This window comes from Hyposmocoma kahamanoa, unplaced genomic scaffold (assembly GCF_003589595.1).
Source record: "Hyposmocoma kahamanoa isolate Upper Pololo Valley unplaced genomic scaffold, ASM358959v1 92, whole genome shotgun sequence".
Taxonomy (NCBI): Eukaryota; Metazoa; Arthropoda; class Insecta; order Lepidoptera; family Cosmopterigidae; genus Hyposmocoma; species Hyposmocoma kahamanoa.
The window spans coordinates 12,005,764-12,024,618 of NW_020654748.1; the positions used below are offsets into that span (position 1 = coordinate 12,005,764).

The 18,855-nt window shown below is 36.2% G+C and overlaps 1 protein-coding gene across 1 annotated transcript in view; it reads right to left on the minus strand.

Annotated features, from left to right (window-relative positions):
* Positions 1–18,855, minus strand: part of LOC113236548 — a 98,609-nt gene that overhangs the window by 16,337 nt on the left and 63,417 nt on the right. The window contains exons 15-17 of the mRNA XM_026472677.1: positions 13,107–13,230; positions 3,662–3,773; positions 1,399–1,677 (exon numbers count right to left, since the gene is read on the minus strand). Of these exons, the coding sequence (XP_026328462.1) occupies positions 1,399–1,677; positions 3,662–3,773; positions 13,107–13,230 (515 nt within the window). The remainder of the gene's footprint in view (positions 1–1,398; positions 1,678–3,661; positions 3,774–13,106; positions 13,231–18,855) is intronic.

The window sequence follows — 18,855 nt, forward strand, 5'->3', positions numbered from 1 at the left end:
TATTATTTTAAATGTTATGGGCTTTGTTCAATGACATTATTAATTCTCTTTAACAATATAATAGGTTTATATTTTCTTTTCCGTTTCCATAGCAGTTGCAGTGCCACTCAGAGCATTAAATCGTAATGCTCTCATTACTGCTTGGTACACAGGTAAGATTGTAACGGTGCTGACCTCCTTCATCGTCATCCCACCTTATTATCACCCTCTTTACTGATTCCTGGCCACATCGTTCTCGAATACGTTTTCCGTTATTATTCTTACGTTGGTTCGTTCCGTTATCACTCTCCATCAAATTTCTCGTAGCTAGAGGACATGCTCATCATCATGTAAAACTCCAATTCCACTTAAACTGTTTTTAAAGTATTAGATATACAGAGCGTCTCAGGGCAATGCCACATGGAGGGAAAGTACCTTAAATACATTCACCAGTAATAAAATTTTACAGAAAGAAGGCTTAATTTTGATTTTAAAAACAATTCGAACCGAACTGCACTTAAAGATTTTTAAATAATCGCCTGTCACCGAACACAATCGAACCCGTAAAATGTGAAAAAAAAAAAAAAAACACCTACAGTTCTAATTTTACTATACTCATCGAAAGCCTCATCCTCAAAATGTGTTCACAATCACAACGCGTCTGGCTGATTACAAAAGAAGAATTTGAGAATGACAAATTTCATAGTCTTCCTTTTATTTTAATGCTATGTGATTTAGAAGAAAACAATCTTTATGATTGAGGCTTTCGATCATTATAGCAAAATTATACCTGTCTTTTTTCACATTTGGCGTGTTTGATTCCCGATTCAGACTGGCTATTATTTAAAAAACTTTAAATACAGTTCGAATTGTTTTTAAAATCAAAATGGAGTCTTTTTTCAGTAAAACTTTCTATCCGCGGTATTTAAGGTACTTTCCCTCCGTGTGTGATAGCCGTGAGACGCACTGTATATACGCAAAATGCCCTCTTGGGGTAATTACCTGGACTTTCGACTGTTTAGTACTAGTAGGGGGTGTTTGTACCTTTTTTTATTTCATTGCATTGTTTTGTAACAGCCTTTATTTTCCTCTTCTAATAAATTTACATCTCTTTTACTCTAAATAAAGCTAGGCGAGACATGGTGGCTTCACAAGGAACTCTACTGCTACTAAAAATTACTAGAGTTATATAACATTTATAAGTGATCCTAATTCTTTGCCTGTAAGATACATTATGTATTTACTAGTGTAGCGTATTGACAGCATACGTGAATTTATGTAATTAAGTTGTGTGTTCGAGCACCAGTTTGGTCTTGGTAGTAATTTAAGTTGTTTCGGTTCACTGTATTGACGCAATTGTGTCCAGAAGCAAGACGCATAGAAGCTAAATAGTATATAGAAAAAAAGGAAATTTCTAACCTTTGCTTTATGCCTCTTCAAGACGTGAAGATGAGTTCCAGTAATGAAGGTCCGAACATGTAACTCGTTTTCTCCTTGCAGCGTGATCAGAAACACGTTGTCTTCTGTTACTTCCATAGCGTGGATCGGTACGCCAGACGTGACCGTACTTAGCAGTGTAAAGTTGTCCACATTCCAAGTACAGACTGTGCCGTCTTGTGATCCTGTGACTAGGATATCTCCGTCTTGGATAGCTTTTACTGCGGTTACAGGACCACGATGGTGGTCTAGTTTTGTTACCTGTTTAAAACGTTGTAAAAATGTAGAAAAGTCAGACTGACATGCACGAGGAGCCCGAAAACTCAAGAACAACAATAAAAAATGATCGCTGAAAAACTACGCCAATAATTTAGGATAGCCTCAAGAAATATGTTCCGTGTAGCCGTATTATTCGTGCAGGGTACAAATCATTCTAATAATCGTTGGCCTTTGTTAAAAAGATAGAAGAACTCTTTTTTCATTAGTTGTTGGTCGCAACACAAAAGTTGTTTCATCTCGTGACTTTAGTCTTTAGTTGATGTTATACAGTAAAAATAGGTACGTACTTTAGAGATCACATTTTTACATTATCTTTTGGTTATCGGTAACAGGACGTAATTTTACAGATTCAAATAACAGTTAAACCAACAACAGTAAGTTTTTACACAGTGTCTGTGTACTTGGATGATAAAAATTCGTAGTAGCGATACGTTAGACCTTGCATGTTGTCTAGATATATCTATGATAAGAAATGAGAGTATTTTTCCGAATTTAAATCGCGTATATTTGTTTTTTCAAACAAACCAACGTTTCGGGCCCTTTACAGGTCCCATGATCACGGTTAACTGAGGTGATAAAGTCTTCAACCAACTATGTCCAATGTAAATGCAAACCACCTTATTTTTCACTATAGTGACAAAAGCTATTAATTTAATACCTTATTTTTAAATTTTACAAGGAACATTCCAATTTACTCTACAAATTTTACAATTATTTTATTTGAACAATGTGAATATTTTATTAAATTGAATTTATTATTAATGAATAATGGAATTTACAATAAATTATGACATGAATTAGTACTGTAGTCTATGTCTGTTTGGGATTTTTCATTAGAGGAAATACTGGATCCCAAACTGGTGGTACGGAGAAACCATCTTCCCTGTTGAAATTAGGATGTGTTTTTAATTTCAATGGCCTCTCGCAGCATCCTGGGTTGAAGACTGTACCACCTCAGTCAACCGTGACCATGGGACCTGTAAAGGGCCCGAAACGTCGGATTGTTTGAAAAAACAAATATACGCGATTTAAATCCGGAAAAATAGTTTCATTTCCTAAATACTGTATCCTAAACCAAATCTAAATCTAACAACAAAAATGAACTAAATCCGGAAAAATAGTTTCATTTCCTATGTGTAACAATTGCGAAAACCTAAGAACTCGATATATAACAGAGTTACCCCTACAGTTTCTTGCTCATTCGTCTCAGGGGAATCTACCTTACGAATTAGAAGAGTAGAGTTTAACTAATACGAAAATTTAAAGTCTAATTTACTTACCTATAAAATAAAGATTTTGATTTTGAATCTAAAGATTTGTTTTTATCACCACTGTGACAGTATACTCAGTTAACTTTCTCTCTAATTAAGATAGATAGATAGATATGAACTAGATTTTATGACTTTTGAGAAGTATGTTGCTATTCACGCAAGGTTCAGCCTTGAAATGTAGCTATCGTAGAAAAATGTTTAATATCAGTAAAAGAAAATGGTAAAGAAATATAAATAACAGAAGAAACAGAACACGAGAAACAGTCGGAACATTTTTTCTAGCACCTTTTTTATTTGTACTCCAAGTATGCAACGGGCTATTGGAGTACAATTACTAAGTTACCCTTGATTATTCAGGTGCACCATAGTGTACTTTATATAGTGTACTTTGAAGAGGCAATCCACAAGCTTGAAGAGTAGCGTAAAGCTGAACTCGATGCTAAACGTGACGATATAAAGGCGCGTCCACCTCCCGTACTCTTGTGAGTACACCGCCAACGGCGGAGGGCACAAGCCCTCAATGTGCAAGAGGGTGCGCCACGAAAGTTTGCAAGATTGGTCATCTTCGAGCGCACCAGCGCCTGCTCAACTAGGAAATAAATCGCCATGACCGAACACGGTTTGATAGAGAGAAAACATGGACGCTTCATACCTGATATCTATTTACTTACACGTGTTTCTACTTAAGGTCTTACCAAGGCTCCATCAACGAGTGATGTGACTATGACGGCAGAGTCTTCACCTCCGCTGATGACGAGGGAACGATTAACAATCGCTGCCACGCAAAGCACTGGAGCGATATGTTCGCTGCAGAAAGGAAAAATTTATTAAACATTTATGACAACTAGACACAATTCACACATTATATGTATCAAATCTTACAACGGTGCCTGCATGTTTACAACTCGCATTTCTTTTGTGCCTCTGATGTGAGTCTAAGGCAGATTTTTATGAAATTATCAATAAATAAATAATTAACTGATGGTTAGTTAGTTAGTTGTCACTGTTGTAAGGTGTATTACGCCCACTCTGTATCGAATTTCGAAATCGAATTTGCACACCGGAACCCCCCTGCACCTAGGAGGAGCTACGTCCTCACTTTCCTCTCCTTACGACGAAGCGGGCCACATCGCCCCGTCGTCCTCCTCGCGGCTGCCAAACTTACTGGCGAACAGAGCCCCGCCCGGATCGCCCGCAGCCGCGAAGTCATACCTCAGCCTAGGCTGAGATATAAAACGAACCTTGATTTCGATTTAGCAAAAATTACAAAACGGACTTTTCCTAAGTAATTCGTACTCCGTAATTCTTGCGTAAACTTAGGCAAAGTACGTTTTGTAAATACGAAAAACTTGCTTAGCAAGTTTATTAATTTTTTGTTTACTCGTAATCAATATTCGTATATATAAATCTCAGCCCCAGGCGCGGTCCACATGTGTATTATTTAGTTTTGGTATACCAGATTTCACACATGGTTTAAAATGTGGACATGTTTGCGGTATAACAATTTTGTCTCGTAATGTAAACCTGTACAAATATTTTGCTTATTAACCGACATCAAAAAAGGAGGAGGTTCTCAATTTGACTGTATGTTTTAATTATTACGGTTACGTTTTCTATATTTGAAATTATGTGCAAAATTGTAATGCCACTTAATATAAAATACGCTACCACGTAATGCGCGCGTCGACGCGTCATCGATCGTAAGGTATTAATAAAAATGTGTCGATGTTTGTAGGTGTTGATATAGCCGATGTTCATAATAAAGTACATAATAGGCTTGTTCTTTCTGAGCGAAATACCTACTGCACGTGGTATTGAAAGGTTCTATACATAATTGAAACAAAACCAAGTTCTAATTAATTTTCAAACAACGACTCTTCCACTTAGCCACGATTTATGACGTGCAATAATTAAGGTAATAATTTACAGAGCTTGGAAATTGCTTTAAGTCTTAAGCACGACGTGAAACGCTTTTAGAATTGTTAATAGTTTTATCAAGCGCCCTCTCGGTTACTTTGAGAAAATTAATTTTATAATAGCTGAGGAGACAGAGAAAGTAATTTATTGCGCAAATGGAGTGACGATAATTTAATAATTTTGAAAATAAAGAGTACATTTCTATGTAAAATGTAATTGTCAATATTAGTCAAATTTAAATATATGCCGTGGTTGCCTAATGGTTTGACCTACCGCCTCCCAAGCAAGATGACGTGGGTTCAAATCCGGGCTCGCACCTCTGAATTTCTTGAAATTGAATAGCACATTTTTCCCACAAGTCCTTTATAAAATTTCACCTTGTAGACACATGTTTTGGTCATCATATTCATTTTCATTTTATGTTATTTTAACATTTTAACGTTTTAACGTGTTGAGACAAAAATAAAGAGTAAAATTGAGTTTTGAAAGGCTCGCCCAGGAAATTGTCGTCCGTATGACGTACTTCGTGAATAAAAACCGTTAATAAGTTTAATGATTAGTGTCAATTTTTTTTAATTTAATTGCCTTGGGTGCGTCCAATTTGGAGATTTTTTACTCATTATCCCAAGTTATTGTTAAATGTTTTTTATATCTCTCGTATCTACTTTCCATAAACAGTATTTTCTAATATAATTTATTTCATAATTAAATTACATATAATAATAACTGAAAACAATATTAATTAAACTAGTATACTAGTAATGTAAACTATTTTGACTTGTTTGAGACAACTCTTGAATCCTTGAGTGCTTCATACGACCATGTAATATCGATGGGTGATCTTAATACTTGTTTATTAAAGAATAACTTTCGATCTGCACGTCTTAACTCCCTGGTAACTTCTGTGAATTTTGTATTGCTTCCACTTACTGCCACCCATCATTCTCCTAATAGTCAACCTTCACTTTTAGATGTTCAGATAGTTTCCAAACCTCAATCAGTTCTCTTGAATGGACAAATCACTGCCCCATTCTCGTACCATGACCTCATATATTTGTCTTATCAAGTACGCACTTCCAAACCCAAACTTAAAGTCATTTTTCAGCGTAACTTTGGTAACATTTGTGTGGATCGCTTGAGAGAGGAATTTTCGAATGTTGACTGGTCTACATTGATTGAAGCTAGCACGGTAAATGAGAAGATCAAAATTTTTTACAATCAGTTAATTAAGCTGTATGACTCTCATGCCCCACTCAGACCAGAGCGCGTTAAGCATCTACCTGTGCATTGGCTTACAACAGCAATAAAGAAAACCATGAAACGTAAGGACAAGGCCAAATCGATACTCAAGAGGTTTCCATGTCTTCACATGGAAACCTCTTGAGTATCGAATTAGCTTTCTTATAAAAGGCTACGCAATTTTTGCAATAGAATGTGTCGTGATGCCAAACGGCGATACTTCCATTCGTCGATGGAAGGCTTGACTATGGGTCAAACCTGGAAGGTCTTGTGATCACTTGGTGTGGGTAGGGATCGTGACTGTACTGTTGACTTAACTGACCTTGACTCACGCAACAGACACTTTACCAACTGACCATTTACTGTTGCTGATCCTATCAAAGCAGCCACGTTCACCTCCCTAGGCAGTGTTACTCGTCCCGATTGCGAACCTTTATCTTTTCGCGAAGTCATTGAGGGGGAAGTTAAGAAGAGTATCCTATCCATAATCTCCAAGGCTGTGGGTGAAGATGGAATTTGTCGTGACATGCTGATACCACACACGTTTTGAATTGTTCTCTTGCAACTAGCGTCTTTCCTAGTGATTGGAAATTGCCCACGTCATTCCCATCCCTAAAACCACTATGCGCTCTTAACATCTCCCCTGCTGCAATCGCTTGGTTTTCGGATTACTTCCGCAATCGCCATCAAAGGATCAGGAACGATAACACTTATTCCGAATGGTCTCCTTTGACTTCAGGGGTACCACAGGGTGGTGTACTTTCACCTCTTCTCTTCTTGCTGTTCATAAACGAGCTCACTAAATTAATTTCTCCTCCATTCCATTTATACGCAGATAACTTGCAAATATATAGACATTTTGATGTAGCCAATACCCTATCTGCCATTGAAACTATTAATAAGGATCTTCTTGTGGTGAATTCTTGGGCTGATGAGTTTGGTTTACTTGTAAACCAGATGAAATCACAGGCAATAATTGTAGGTAGCAACAGACTTTACTGCAGGTTGGACATTAATAATCTCCCCACGGTATCGTATGATGGAGGGAGCCTTGCATATGCGGAAAATACCTGGGTTTGATAATTGACCATACACTGTCCTGGAGACCACAGGTGAATGAGGTTAGTCGACGCATGAACTTTTCCTATCATTCTCTAAAGCGGCTTCAATTCTTCTTACCGTTCAACATCAAGGTTATGCTTGCTCAGTCTTTACTGCTCCCTCTTCTCGACTATGCTGATGTTTACTATTTGGATGCTACTGAGGAGTTGCTTAACAAACTGGAGCGCTTACAAAATCTTGCAATCCGCTTTATTTTCGGTTTACGTAAATATGACCATGTCTCAGAGTTTCGGACTGAGTTGAAATGGCTCCCTATCCGACTTCGCTGAGATATGTGCGTTCTTTGTCTTCTTTATAAAATTCTACATTACCCCCAGCTTCCTCATTATTTGTGTACCCGTTTTTGTCCCTTAGCCCCTAGTTCCCGCCCAAAACGCACCTGTGACACTAGAACATTATTATATCCCCAATCCAAGTCCAAGTTCTTACACAATTCTTTTACGATTAGTGCAGCACGTATGTGGAATAAACTGCCTGCTGACATTCGTGACAGTCCATCGGTGGCATCTTTCAAATACAAATTAAAAGAGCACTTCTTGTCGAACGCATTACTTAGTTAATCGGTAACATATATATAAACTAATATTTTGTTATTATAACAGGTATATATTCTGCTTATGTATGTATTTATGTATATAAAGTTCATGTATATGACCATCATTTCATTATTTTTTTTGTCACATTTAAATTTCATTTTATTGACCAATAATTAGTCCCGCAGACTTAACTTTTACACCACGGCTACCTGCCAAATCTCTCCGTGACGGGTTGGCTGAAGAGATCTCTTCTAGAGATAAGCTCATCTTTCTATATGTCCTTTGTAACGTGTGTTTTATGAGTCTTTTGTTTGTGCAATAAAGAATTATATATAAAACACAAAAACTCAAATAAGTTTAGTATGGGTTTTTTCCGTCACTAGTCGTGACGTCAGACCGACCTCTGCGTTTCGAAATAAGGCCGTTTAAATTATTTAAATTCATATAGAAAAACAATATTACATAAAAAAAATATAACAACAGATGTATTATAACTTTGATGTAGATTATATTTCAGTCATAAACGTGAAATATGTTGCTATTGTCCAATTATGTGCGAAATTTAATTTGAATTTCACTACGAGCTTTTTGGTGAAGAAAAACATCGTGATGAAACCTGCGCGTCGCAGAAGGATTACGACACTCAGAAAACGTGTGAAGTCCCCAACACTAATTGGGCCAGCGTGGCGGACTATAACCTAAACCCTTTCGTGTGAGGAGACTCTGTGAGGGTTGATGATTATAGCCACATTTACGCGTTTCCTTAACCATAGATACAATGCGACACGGCGGGACCGAACGCGAGAGTTTGTGACAGTCGATAATCGACCACAGCCGGAAATTGGGTTTCGCAGGTTGAGTGGAATCTGAAGTTTTCACAATGCCATGTCTACGTAACACGATTGACGATATCTTTAGGAATGTTGTACTTACAGTGAGGTAGCAGAAAAATCCATATCTAAGAGCGGTTATACATGGCGACTTTAAGCTGCGATGCAAACGCGATGCTAACGCGATACAAACGCGATGCAAAAGCGATGCAAACGCGATACAAACGCAATGCACGTTTGAAGTTAATTAACTAATTTATTTATTCAATGTTTTTATTAATTTCATTTTTTAATTTACAATTAACAAAACAAAATAATGTGTTATACAGATTTTTCTTACATAATTATTCAACATAAGCGACTGTATCGATGCAGTCGCGCGTTTGCATCGATGCAATCACCAATAAATCGCAAGTGTAGCGACGCCATCGCGCGTTTCAAGAACGCGCGTTTGCATCGCTAATAAAAGTCGCCATGCGTAAGAAGAAAAATTTATTAAGAAAAATTAAAATGTCACTGTTTGCGCTTCATTTTTGTATTTAAACAATGTAAGTAACTATTATTTGTGTAATTATATTAATTGAGATCAGTTTTAAATATTTGAGCAATAAAACACATTTTTTTATGTCTACAGATGAGATCAAGTTGTCTACCGAAAAGAACGAATTAGATAAAAATTTGTCCAAATAACATAATATTTTTTATAAACATAACAAATACACTTCAAAATGAATCTTATTTAACCACATAATAAGTATAATTAATCGTTTATCAAAAAGGAACCAAAAAATAATCACCTTATGTCCACAGAAAAGTCATATATGCTTGTGATTGGTGATTTGTATGACCACAATCATACAAATCACCTTAAAAATATCTTCATCATCAGATGAAAAATTAAATATAATAGGCAAAGGTTCCTTTTTGTAGGTCTACAAATTGGCTGAATTATAATATTATCCGGCGTAAATCTATCCGTCAAACCCGGTGAATTTGGTTCTGTCGGAGCTTCGGGAGTTCTTGGAGCTATTATTATGAAATCAAGTGAACTAGCTCTAGATAAGGCAGCCACTGTTGGATCTGTGTTGTTTATTTGGATTATATCAATTTCATAATGATGACAAATTTCGTGGGCCCTTACACTCTAAGCAACTTAGACGCCTTGCGTGTATGGTGTACGGTTCGTCGACACTCCATGACAATTGCTGAATTCCCAGAGTACCTTTAAATGGTTGTGTAGCACCACTGTTTAAAAGTTGTTAAATTTCAGGGATGAGGCCTTCATTTATTCTATATACTTCAATGCCCCTACAACACTTATCCAAGCATAACACCAGCTCATCTAAACTAGAAACGTCTTGGCCTCTCGCAACACAGCTGTCGCAGATCCGTTTGATGCAACCATCTACTCCATCCGGTGCACCTTTTTCATGTCCCCTCTCGCTATAATGCCAAGTGATGGAATTAACACTAAACTTCTCGCTAAGGTATGTTGCTATAAAGCGGAACATGGATTTATTTCGATATTGAGTAGAGGGCCTATCACTTAAAACGTGTAAGTTTTTAAATTTGGCGATAGTTTTCGAATTCTATGTATCAAAGTTTGTAAGTGTACACATATCAGAACAGGTCTCATGTCTGATATTTTCTGACACTGATGTAATTATTCGGAGGTTTTGATTGGGTACTATAATAAACAGCAGTATGTAAAGACAACTGTATTTTCGAACCGCCAAAGTGAGCGGACTGTATTTCCTGGGCATACTTACACTTGTAGTTTTCCGAAAAACCTATATTGTCCATCTTCAGTTAATCGGCTATTTTCATCTTGAAGTAGAAAATCATGAATTGCTTTATCTTACGTCTTCAATCTTCGTCGATCTTCTTGTTGTTGTCGGCCTTTGTTTTCCCTTTTCTCCTATTCCTGTTTCTTTTTGCTCTTATCTGCTCACGCGATGCGCTCCTCCTACCGCCAAATGGCGGCTATTTGGTTTCGCAAATTAAAAAAGCATTCAGTTTAAATACAAGTTTTTATGAATAAAAATTATTATTCTGCATTGCTAAATAAATACCCTCCGTACTACCAACAAAAACATCTCAAATAAAATGCAGTAATACACCGTAAACCTGTACTTAAAAAGCACTAATTAAATTTTTGGTGTATTTGGATAAGTATGATAATATTCCGTTTGAGTGGTTCTCACGTTTAACATGAAATTACTCCTTAAAGAATAGTTTATAAACATTTATATTCAAGGTAAACTTAAAAAACGCTACTTACGGTATGTTTTCAATAAATGAACACCGAAATCACCAGCCCAAACAATAACACACACGATTGTCGTGACGTATTTTTGAAGTTGTTTATTCTTTTTAAATGACAGACCCAGGCATTAAAAACTTTATGGTTTGCTAGAGTCGTTACCGAAATAACAATAAATATTAGTTCTTTTACCTGTTATAACTTCGATATCCGATAAATCGGTATGAAATCATCACCGGCACCTTTAGGCGTGTATGCGTCTACGGCTGCACGTATCGCGTGAGCGCATTCGGTATTTGGACATTTTTGACTCCAATTCCGGAATCCTTCTTTTCAGATAACTATTTTCGGCGACAAGTCTTCGTTAATTGCGTGTTGCCACAGCTCTACCAACATTTACACGTGAAAACCAAGGACTCGAAGGCGAAGTGTTCTCTCGTGTGAAATTAAGTGTCTTCTTTTTTCTTCTTCCTTTTTACGCTTTTTTTTGCCTTCTCTCTCCATATTTTTCTGATTTTTCTTTGTTCTCTTTGAGTGTAATCCTTAATTTTCTTGATTTGACCTTGCTCTGTTTTCTTTTTGTGTGTTTCCCTGTCATCCTTCATTTTTCTTCGAGTGAGACTTCGTCCATTTTGGTTTGAGCACGGCGTACGCTAAGTTTTTTTTGTTCTCAAATACGCTTCTTTTTTCTTCTTCGGAGAGATTACTCCTTGAACGACTTTGCCCTGGCATCTTACCTAAAATAAATCATATCACGTGTATTATTTAAGCAACAAACCAAATGGTATTCGAGCAAGTAGATGATCCAATAAAAAAAGAAAGTTAATAAAGTAATTTATATTTAGCGTTTGTACAAGCAAATGATTATATAATTGTTAAGAGACAACGTCCAAGCTGGGTGAAGTGGGTAAAATTTATTATTGTTGAAAGTATAATTTTTTTCATCTTGTTTTATCTGTAATCACACGTCTAGGCCAGTAAATTATAGTGTGTGGTGAATTAGTGGTAGGGTTTATTATTTACTAGTATTATGTTGATATGATATGTATAGACAATCAGATAGATACGATGATAATTTGAGAGCAAACTTTTCGTTTGAGGAACTCTGGATAACTAATTCCTAACAATTTTATAAATTCTGCAGACATGATTATCTTTTGTAGACACAGCACATTCTATGCAACGTCACTTCTGTAGGTTTAGATCTCTTCTGTAGACAATGTGTCAACAGGGAAGATGTTTACAGGAGAGATGTACCGATTATAAATTGAAGATAGCATGCAAATTTTTGAGGTTAGAATTTAGGGTAAATGATATTTGAACAATAGTCCCACACACATACAAAGTCTCGATATTTATAAAGAAAAACACGGTACTTACACTTTGCACAGAAAAAAAATCACTGATCTCGACGAAAAACTCGTATATTTGAATGCGTTTATCGTAAAAATGCGTTTTATCGACTCAAGCGCTTGCTGTCAATTTCTCGAAAGAAAAAAATATGATTTTTTAATTTTTTTTTAAATTATTGCTGGCCATGGAAACAAAGACCTTCAGCCGAAAACATAAACGTTTAATTATATTTCTGTAAATATGGCCACCACAAAGAGGATAGGCAATTTGAGGCGGCGTGCCTGGATTGATTCGGAATTCCTTAGAACGGGCCGATACGGGTATTTTAGTTCGAGATTCGTATAATTTCGCGTTTTAATCTTCGATTAAGGCACGATAGCACTATGCTATTCCACTTTAAACTAGATTTCACAAAATAATTGAAAGTCAAAATAGAAACGACACTTTTCCCTCCAAAAGGCCCAGAGCGAATAAAAAAAAAATATGAGAGACCACCATTCTGCCAACTTAAAAAATTAAATGTTTACGATGCATTCAAATTGATTAAAAATGGAGCTTTTTTATACATCTACAGGAGGGGACCTTGTTTTGAAAATTTGTGAACGGCAATTGTAATGGTTGTAAATCTTTAACAAAAAATATAGATATTTTGACTTACAGTGGAATCTATTTAATTTTATATGACAGCTAACACAAAAGAAAAGAAAGTTCATTCATGGAATTTTATGTATTTTTAACTGTCTTTTAAACCGACAATAAGACAATATATTTAAATTCAATTGAAGTAGCCGGGACACTTTTTCTTCCCTTTTTGTGTATGACCCAAATACGGGGAAATAGTAGTATGAAAAGTAGAAAGTAGTGTAAGAATGTTACTTACAGAATTTTGGTTTTGCAGGCCAAAGAATGCAGATCCCACACGATGACGCTTGTATCTTCCGAGCCAGTGAGGAGGTATTGCGACTCTCTCGTTACGCACATGCATAGAATCCTTCCGGAATGGCCTGGTCGAAAGATTTCATAATTTTTAATTTCATAATATGAGTGCATATCAAAGAACGAACCAGAGAGTATTTTTTTAAATACAGAATGTGGATACTTAATTTAGTAGCCGACTGTACACATCTCGACTGTACAGAATTTTACTTATGTCAGAAAATCTAATTTGACGATGATAATTATTATATTTAAGTAATTAATTAATCAAAAGCGGTGGTAGCTTACTGGAAGAACGGTTGCTTCTCAATTGATGGTTGACGGGTCGAATTCCGGCCTGTACCTATCTATGACTTTAAATTCTAAGTTACGTACGTGTGTAATTGTTTAGTAGCGATATCTCTCGGTAACCATGAAGGAAAACATTGTAATGTAACGGTTTCTATGCCGCCGGGCTGCCACGCGGTCCCGGGTTCGGTTCCCAGGCCGGGAGAAATATTTGTATTGCCTACATTTATTTCTCTCGCGAGTTTCGTGTATTTTGTGTTTGTCTATATATGTGTCCATGGCACATGCGATACAGGGTCTCCCTAGTGCGGGGCTATGTACGTATGCGTTATGAAAAAAAAAACTATTTGGAAACGTGTGAAGTCCTCAGCGTGGCGGACTGTGGCCTAAACACATTAAATTTTTTGGAAATTATATAGAGCGTCTAGTCTTTATTCTTCTAGATTGATAACTTTTCGGGAACCTGAGTAAACTTTGACAACTTATGCACTGGTGTATTTTGTCTCATTTTTACAAATAAAAAGGGGTATGGATACGATTTGTAGCTCAGTTGGTAGAGCGGTGGCTCTTGTCTGGCATTGAAGGAATATTTCTTTGTATTAATTATTATAACAAACTAGTGGAGTAATTTTCTGAGCGTAGCGAGGGTTTCAAGGCACGAGACGCGAAACAATTTTGCCGCCGAGCGAAATACACGACTTTCACCTTACTATAGTAAGAGAGGAAAATGGTAAATGAAAGAAAAACAGTTGAACTATAACAAATCAGTTAAAATAAACAAAATTAGTTATCGTTGTCAATTTAATGTCAACAATAATAAGAATAACGGATTTATATTATATAAATAATGTACGACAAATCGCGACAAGCACAAATTTCAAAAACTTCACGCGTAGCGTAGCGTAGTAACACTCGCGATAACGTAATAATTCTATATTCACAATTTTTTTTAAAATTTATTACTTATATGAGTTCTCTTAAAAAATGTTACGTTCTTTTTCTTCTTATATTTAACAGGGTCACGCTGATACTATTTAAATTTTAAAATCTCTATGTAACACATGGAAGCAATAAATACTTTGGTTTTGACTTATTTTTCAGTTTGCTTTCAATTTAGTAAGCGCTTTGGTGTAAATAAGTGAAATTGTCGGCAAAATAGATCCCAAAAATGTCAATACGAAAATAGTGTTTTGTAAGGTGTGTCGGGTAAAATAGAGTGACGTTTTAAGACCAAATGTTCCCATGAAAAATGGAGCAAGTTTTGTTTGGCGTCGCCGATCGAGCAGCGATACGGGATGACGTATTGATCGATGACTACAATAAGTCTTACTAGGGGTAATAAACACGACTGGGGCGAGGCGAGGTCATTCCTCACGTTATCTGATATTTGCGTCAATTTCTTGTCTCCTTATATTTTGAATTTTAAGCGTTATAATAACTTTATACTTTATTTACTCCTAACTTTTGTACCTATTGTTCATATTTTACTAGCAGTAGAGCTCCTGGTGAAAGAGTTCGTCCAGGGAAATACTGCCACTTTACCTATTTCAGCTGCCAAGCATTACTGTGTTCCGGTTTTGAAGGGTAGAGCGCTAGTGAAATTAATGGCACATGAGACTTCTCAACTTATGTTTCAGGGTGATAGGCGACAGGGTGAATAGCAGTGGCACTGCAATTGTCATGGACAGGCGTGTCGCTTAACGCTAGGTGTAGGTACCCACGACTTGTTCGTCCCGTGTTGCTTGATATCATAAAAAAAAGACAAATATCTCTTAATGTAGTTCAGATTTCAATCTCCTGAGTTAGTCACTTTCGTAATGAAGATCTGTTTTTGTAACAAAATATATTTGTAATCAGAATATGTGGAGAGAAATAAATTTATTATTATTATATTCCGTTCACCTGAGTGGTTTCTGGGCAATAAGTTCAAGGCATTGGTTCATAGTTCATACTATGTTCCCTTATGTGAGCAGGACCTTGGACCTTGCGTAGTGGCAGAGATATCTGACATTTTTCAAGTTTGACGGCGCCAGTGAAGACGCTGGGTCATATCTTATTTTGCGCAGTTTTATTGAGTTTCAAAGCGAAACGCGATTGTGGACAGAAACCTGGGAAAAGATGTGTCTCGGGTTACACAACAAAGCAAGTTGAGAAAATCCATTCTTCTTTCTGTTGAATCATTGACATTTTGTGTATACGTCGCTGTAGGTTTTTGTACAAAAGTTTACGATAACCCTGCGGTATTCTAATTACGATAAGTACTTCGCATTCGGAGAAACATTTTGTTACTGCATACGAATAAATGAAAATTTGCTATAGTTACTTTCATCGCAGTTTCCGCTGTTATCTACTATATTACTCGATTCGCAGATTTCTTGCCATCGTCTAACACTCTTATAAATATGTACATTGATTTACGCAATGACAACACCTAAACACGTTACTTTATAAATACATCAGTACATTCTTCCTTCAATTTCACAACATCCATATCTTACAAATAAAATGGTTATCAAAGACTTGACGGAACAAGCTGTCAAAGCGTTAGAACAATTACGTCGACGAACAAACGCATGAAAACAAAAGGCTTTAGATCTCAGCCTGACTCGTAATAAATTGGCATATATGTATATATATGGATACATTTGCAAACCCCCTTGACACACAATTTCGCTAATGTTTTAACTTCTTACATGGGTAATTAGAATACGGGATAATACGTGAAAGCGTTGCTGCGGAGAAAAATAAACAACCAGAAAATCAGTACAAAAAACAGTTTTCATTCATGTTCTTTTTTATGTATCTACAACTTCATTACTAACTGCGCATACTTAACATAAATATCATAAATTTTCAATAACATAACTTAAAAATGTTTTTTTATTATTATATCAAGCGGGACGAACAAGTCGTGCGCCTGATGGTAAGCTACACACACGCCTGCCCATAACAGTTGCAGTGCCACTCAGAGCTTTCAAATCGCAAATATCTGAGGGGCACTGCCACTGCGCCCGTCACCCTGGGGCTTAAGTTCACAAATCTCATGTGCGTGTAATTTCACCAGTACGCTTACCCTTCTAAACCGGAAGGCAGTAATGCTAACATTACTACTTGGCGGCAGAAGTAGGTAAGATGGCAGTACTTCCCTGGTCGAACTCTTTCACAAGGAGCTCTATTGCTGCTAAAAGCTGGTGTACAATGGCGAGCTTATCCCATAAAGGGATTTCATTTAGCTAACCTTTGAACTCTGAGAGATAGTGAATACCTATAATGGTTATTATAGTCAGGTGGGGTAAGAGGAGTATACTTTATTTTAAGTCATATGTTTTGAGATTATAGGAAAAACAGATAAAGGCTTTTGAGAATGTAATAAAATAATTAAAATAAACTAGGAAATGAAACTATTTCTCCGGATATAAATCGCCGTTGACTGTCAACCGTGACCATGGGACCTGTAAAGGGCCCGAAACGTCGGTTTGTTTGAAAAAACAAATATATGCGATTTAAATCCGGAAAAATAGTTTCATTTCCTATGTATAACAATCGCGAAAATTTTAAAACAAATATCGTACATTTGTATAAATTTTATTTGAACCAATTTCAGTTCCTAGAATTAAACTTCGTATAATTCTTGTTTGATATAATAATCACACTTAAAAAATGTATGTAGAGCTCATATTGCCTCCCTCCTCGTGGCCGAACGGTTACCATGGCGGACTGTCACGCAAAGGTCCTGGGTTCGACTCCCAAGCCGGGAAAAATATGTGTATGGCCTACATTTATTTCTTTCTTGAGTTTGGGTGTCGTTTGTGGTTGTTATGCGTATGTCCATGGCCCTCGCGACACAGGATTTCCCTAGTGTGGAACTATGTTGAATGTGTGCGTTATTATTATTATTACATAGGTAACAATAATTTCATATATTGTCAACTTAAATAATTTTTATGTGGTTTCACATCTCATAAATAATAAGTTTACACCCGACTTGCCATGGTACCTGTCTTTTCGATACTAGGAGTGTAATTTAAAAGCCGGGGGAGCGGAGTGAGAGTTGTTTTTCTTAATATAGTTTACAATGCCGAATTTTCATTTCGACAAAATTATTATTGTTAGACTCTGGATTCCTTGGTGGTTTAAATAAAACAAACGTATTTTACATTGGTCAAATCTTCGTTGGTGCTCCCATTCAGTAGGTTAGGTTAGAACATGAAAAAGCAGCACGAGCCGAGTGAGCGTGACGCGGCAGCGGCCGGCGAGTGCCAGAAACGACTTTGTTTGTGTCCTAACATGTTATCAGCCTAAATTATAATTAATATAATATTAATATTAGGGACATAATTTTTCGGAAATAATCCTATTTCTAGATGAAATTAAATTTAGATAAAATGACGTTATGTTAACCGTGGTTTATAACTTATGATCGTTATTAATAATGAATTAATAGTGTAAATGATCGTTATAAAACATAAAATAATAGAATGTAAGTTTATATTAAACGTTCGTTATATGAGTTGTTACTATATTAAATGAGTTTATAGGAAGTAAAATTCTGCCTATTGAGCGTTATGTGAATAATATTTATATGATACCTACATTACACACCCGGACACCTCGTATTCTATATATTTTACAACTGTCAAATCTGCTTGTTTTAACCGATTTCAAAAAGGGAGGAGATTCTCAATTCGTCTGTATGTTTTTTTTGTATGTATGTTACGCGATAACTCCGCCATTTGTGAACCAATTTTGATGATTCTTTTTTTGTTGGAAAGAAAGTACCTCAGATCCCATTTAAATTTCAAGAAAATATTCCACCTCTAAGGGTGGCAAACTAGGGGATGAATGACTTTTGAGGTCGGTTTTTTTAACCGGAGGTTAGGTTGTCAGTCTTTTGGCTATGAAACATCGTATTCACATCTCCATCCGTTAGTTGAAGCTAATTTGTTCGTTAATTTTTTTTACTGGAATAATATATATATATAGTCCCAAACTCTTTATATTATGAGTTAAGGCTTCGAGTCGCTCCTCCCCCTCTTGCCCCACCTGACCCTATATGATTCTTATGTCATTTCAAGTTAGTTTTTATCCACTATTTTAATGGCACGAGTACTTTAGTACCGTGGAGGTATCAAAATCAGAAAATTTTATTGTGTGCTGAAATTGCTAATCTCCAATCCTCTTTGTTAGATAATGGCCTTAGGGTTGCTTCGTATTAGCACAGCGATACTGCGCTTCGTTACAACCCAAGCAGCACACCCATATCTAAATATATACTATAAGATATCTAATAGAATTTAGTTCGATTGAATATTTTAAGAGTTCAAATTCCCTCAAGATATCCCGAAGAAGGTTTTTAGATAATTTAAAGTAAAAGTGGGTACAACTTTATAAGTAGATCACAAGAG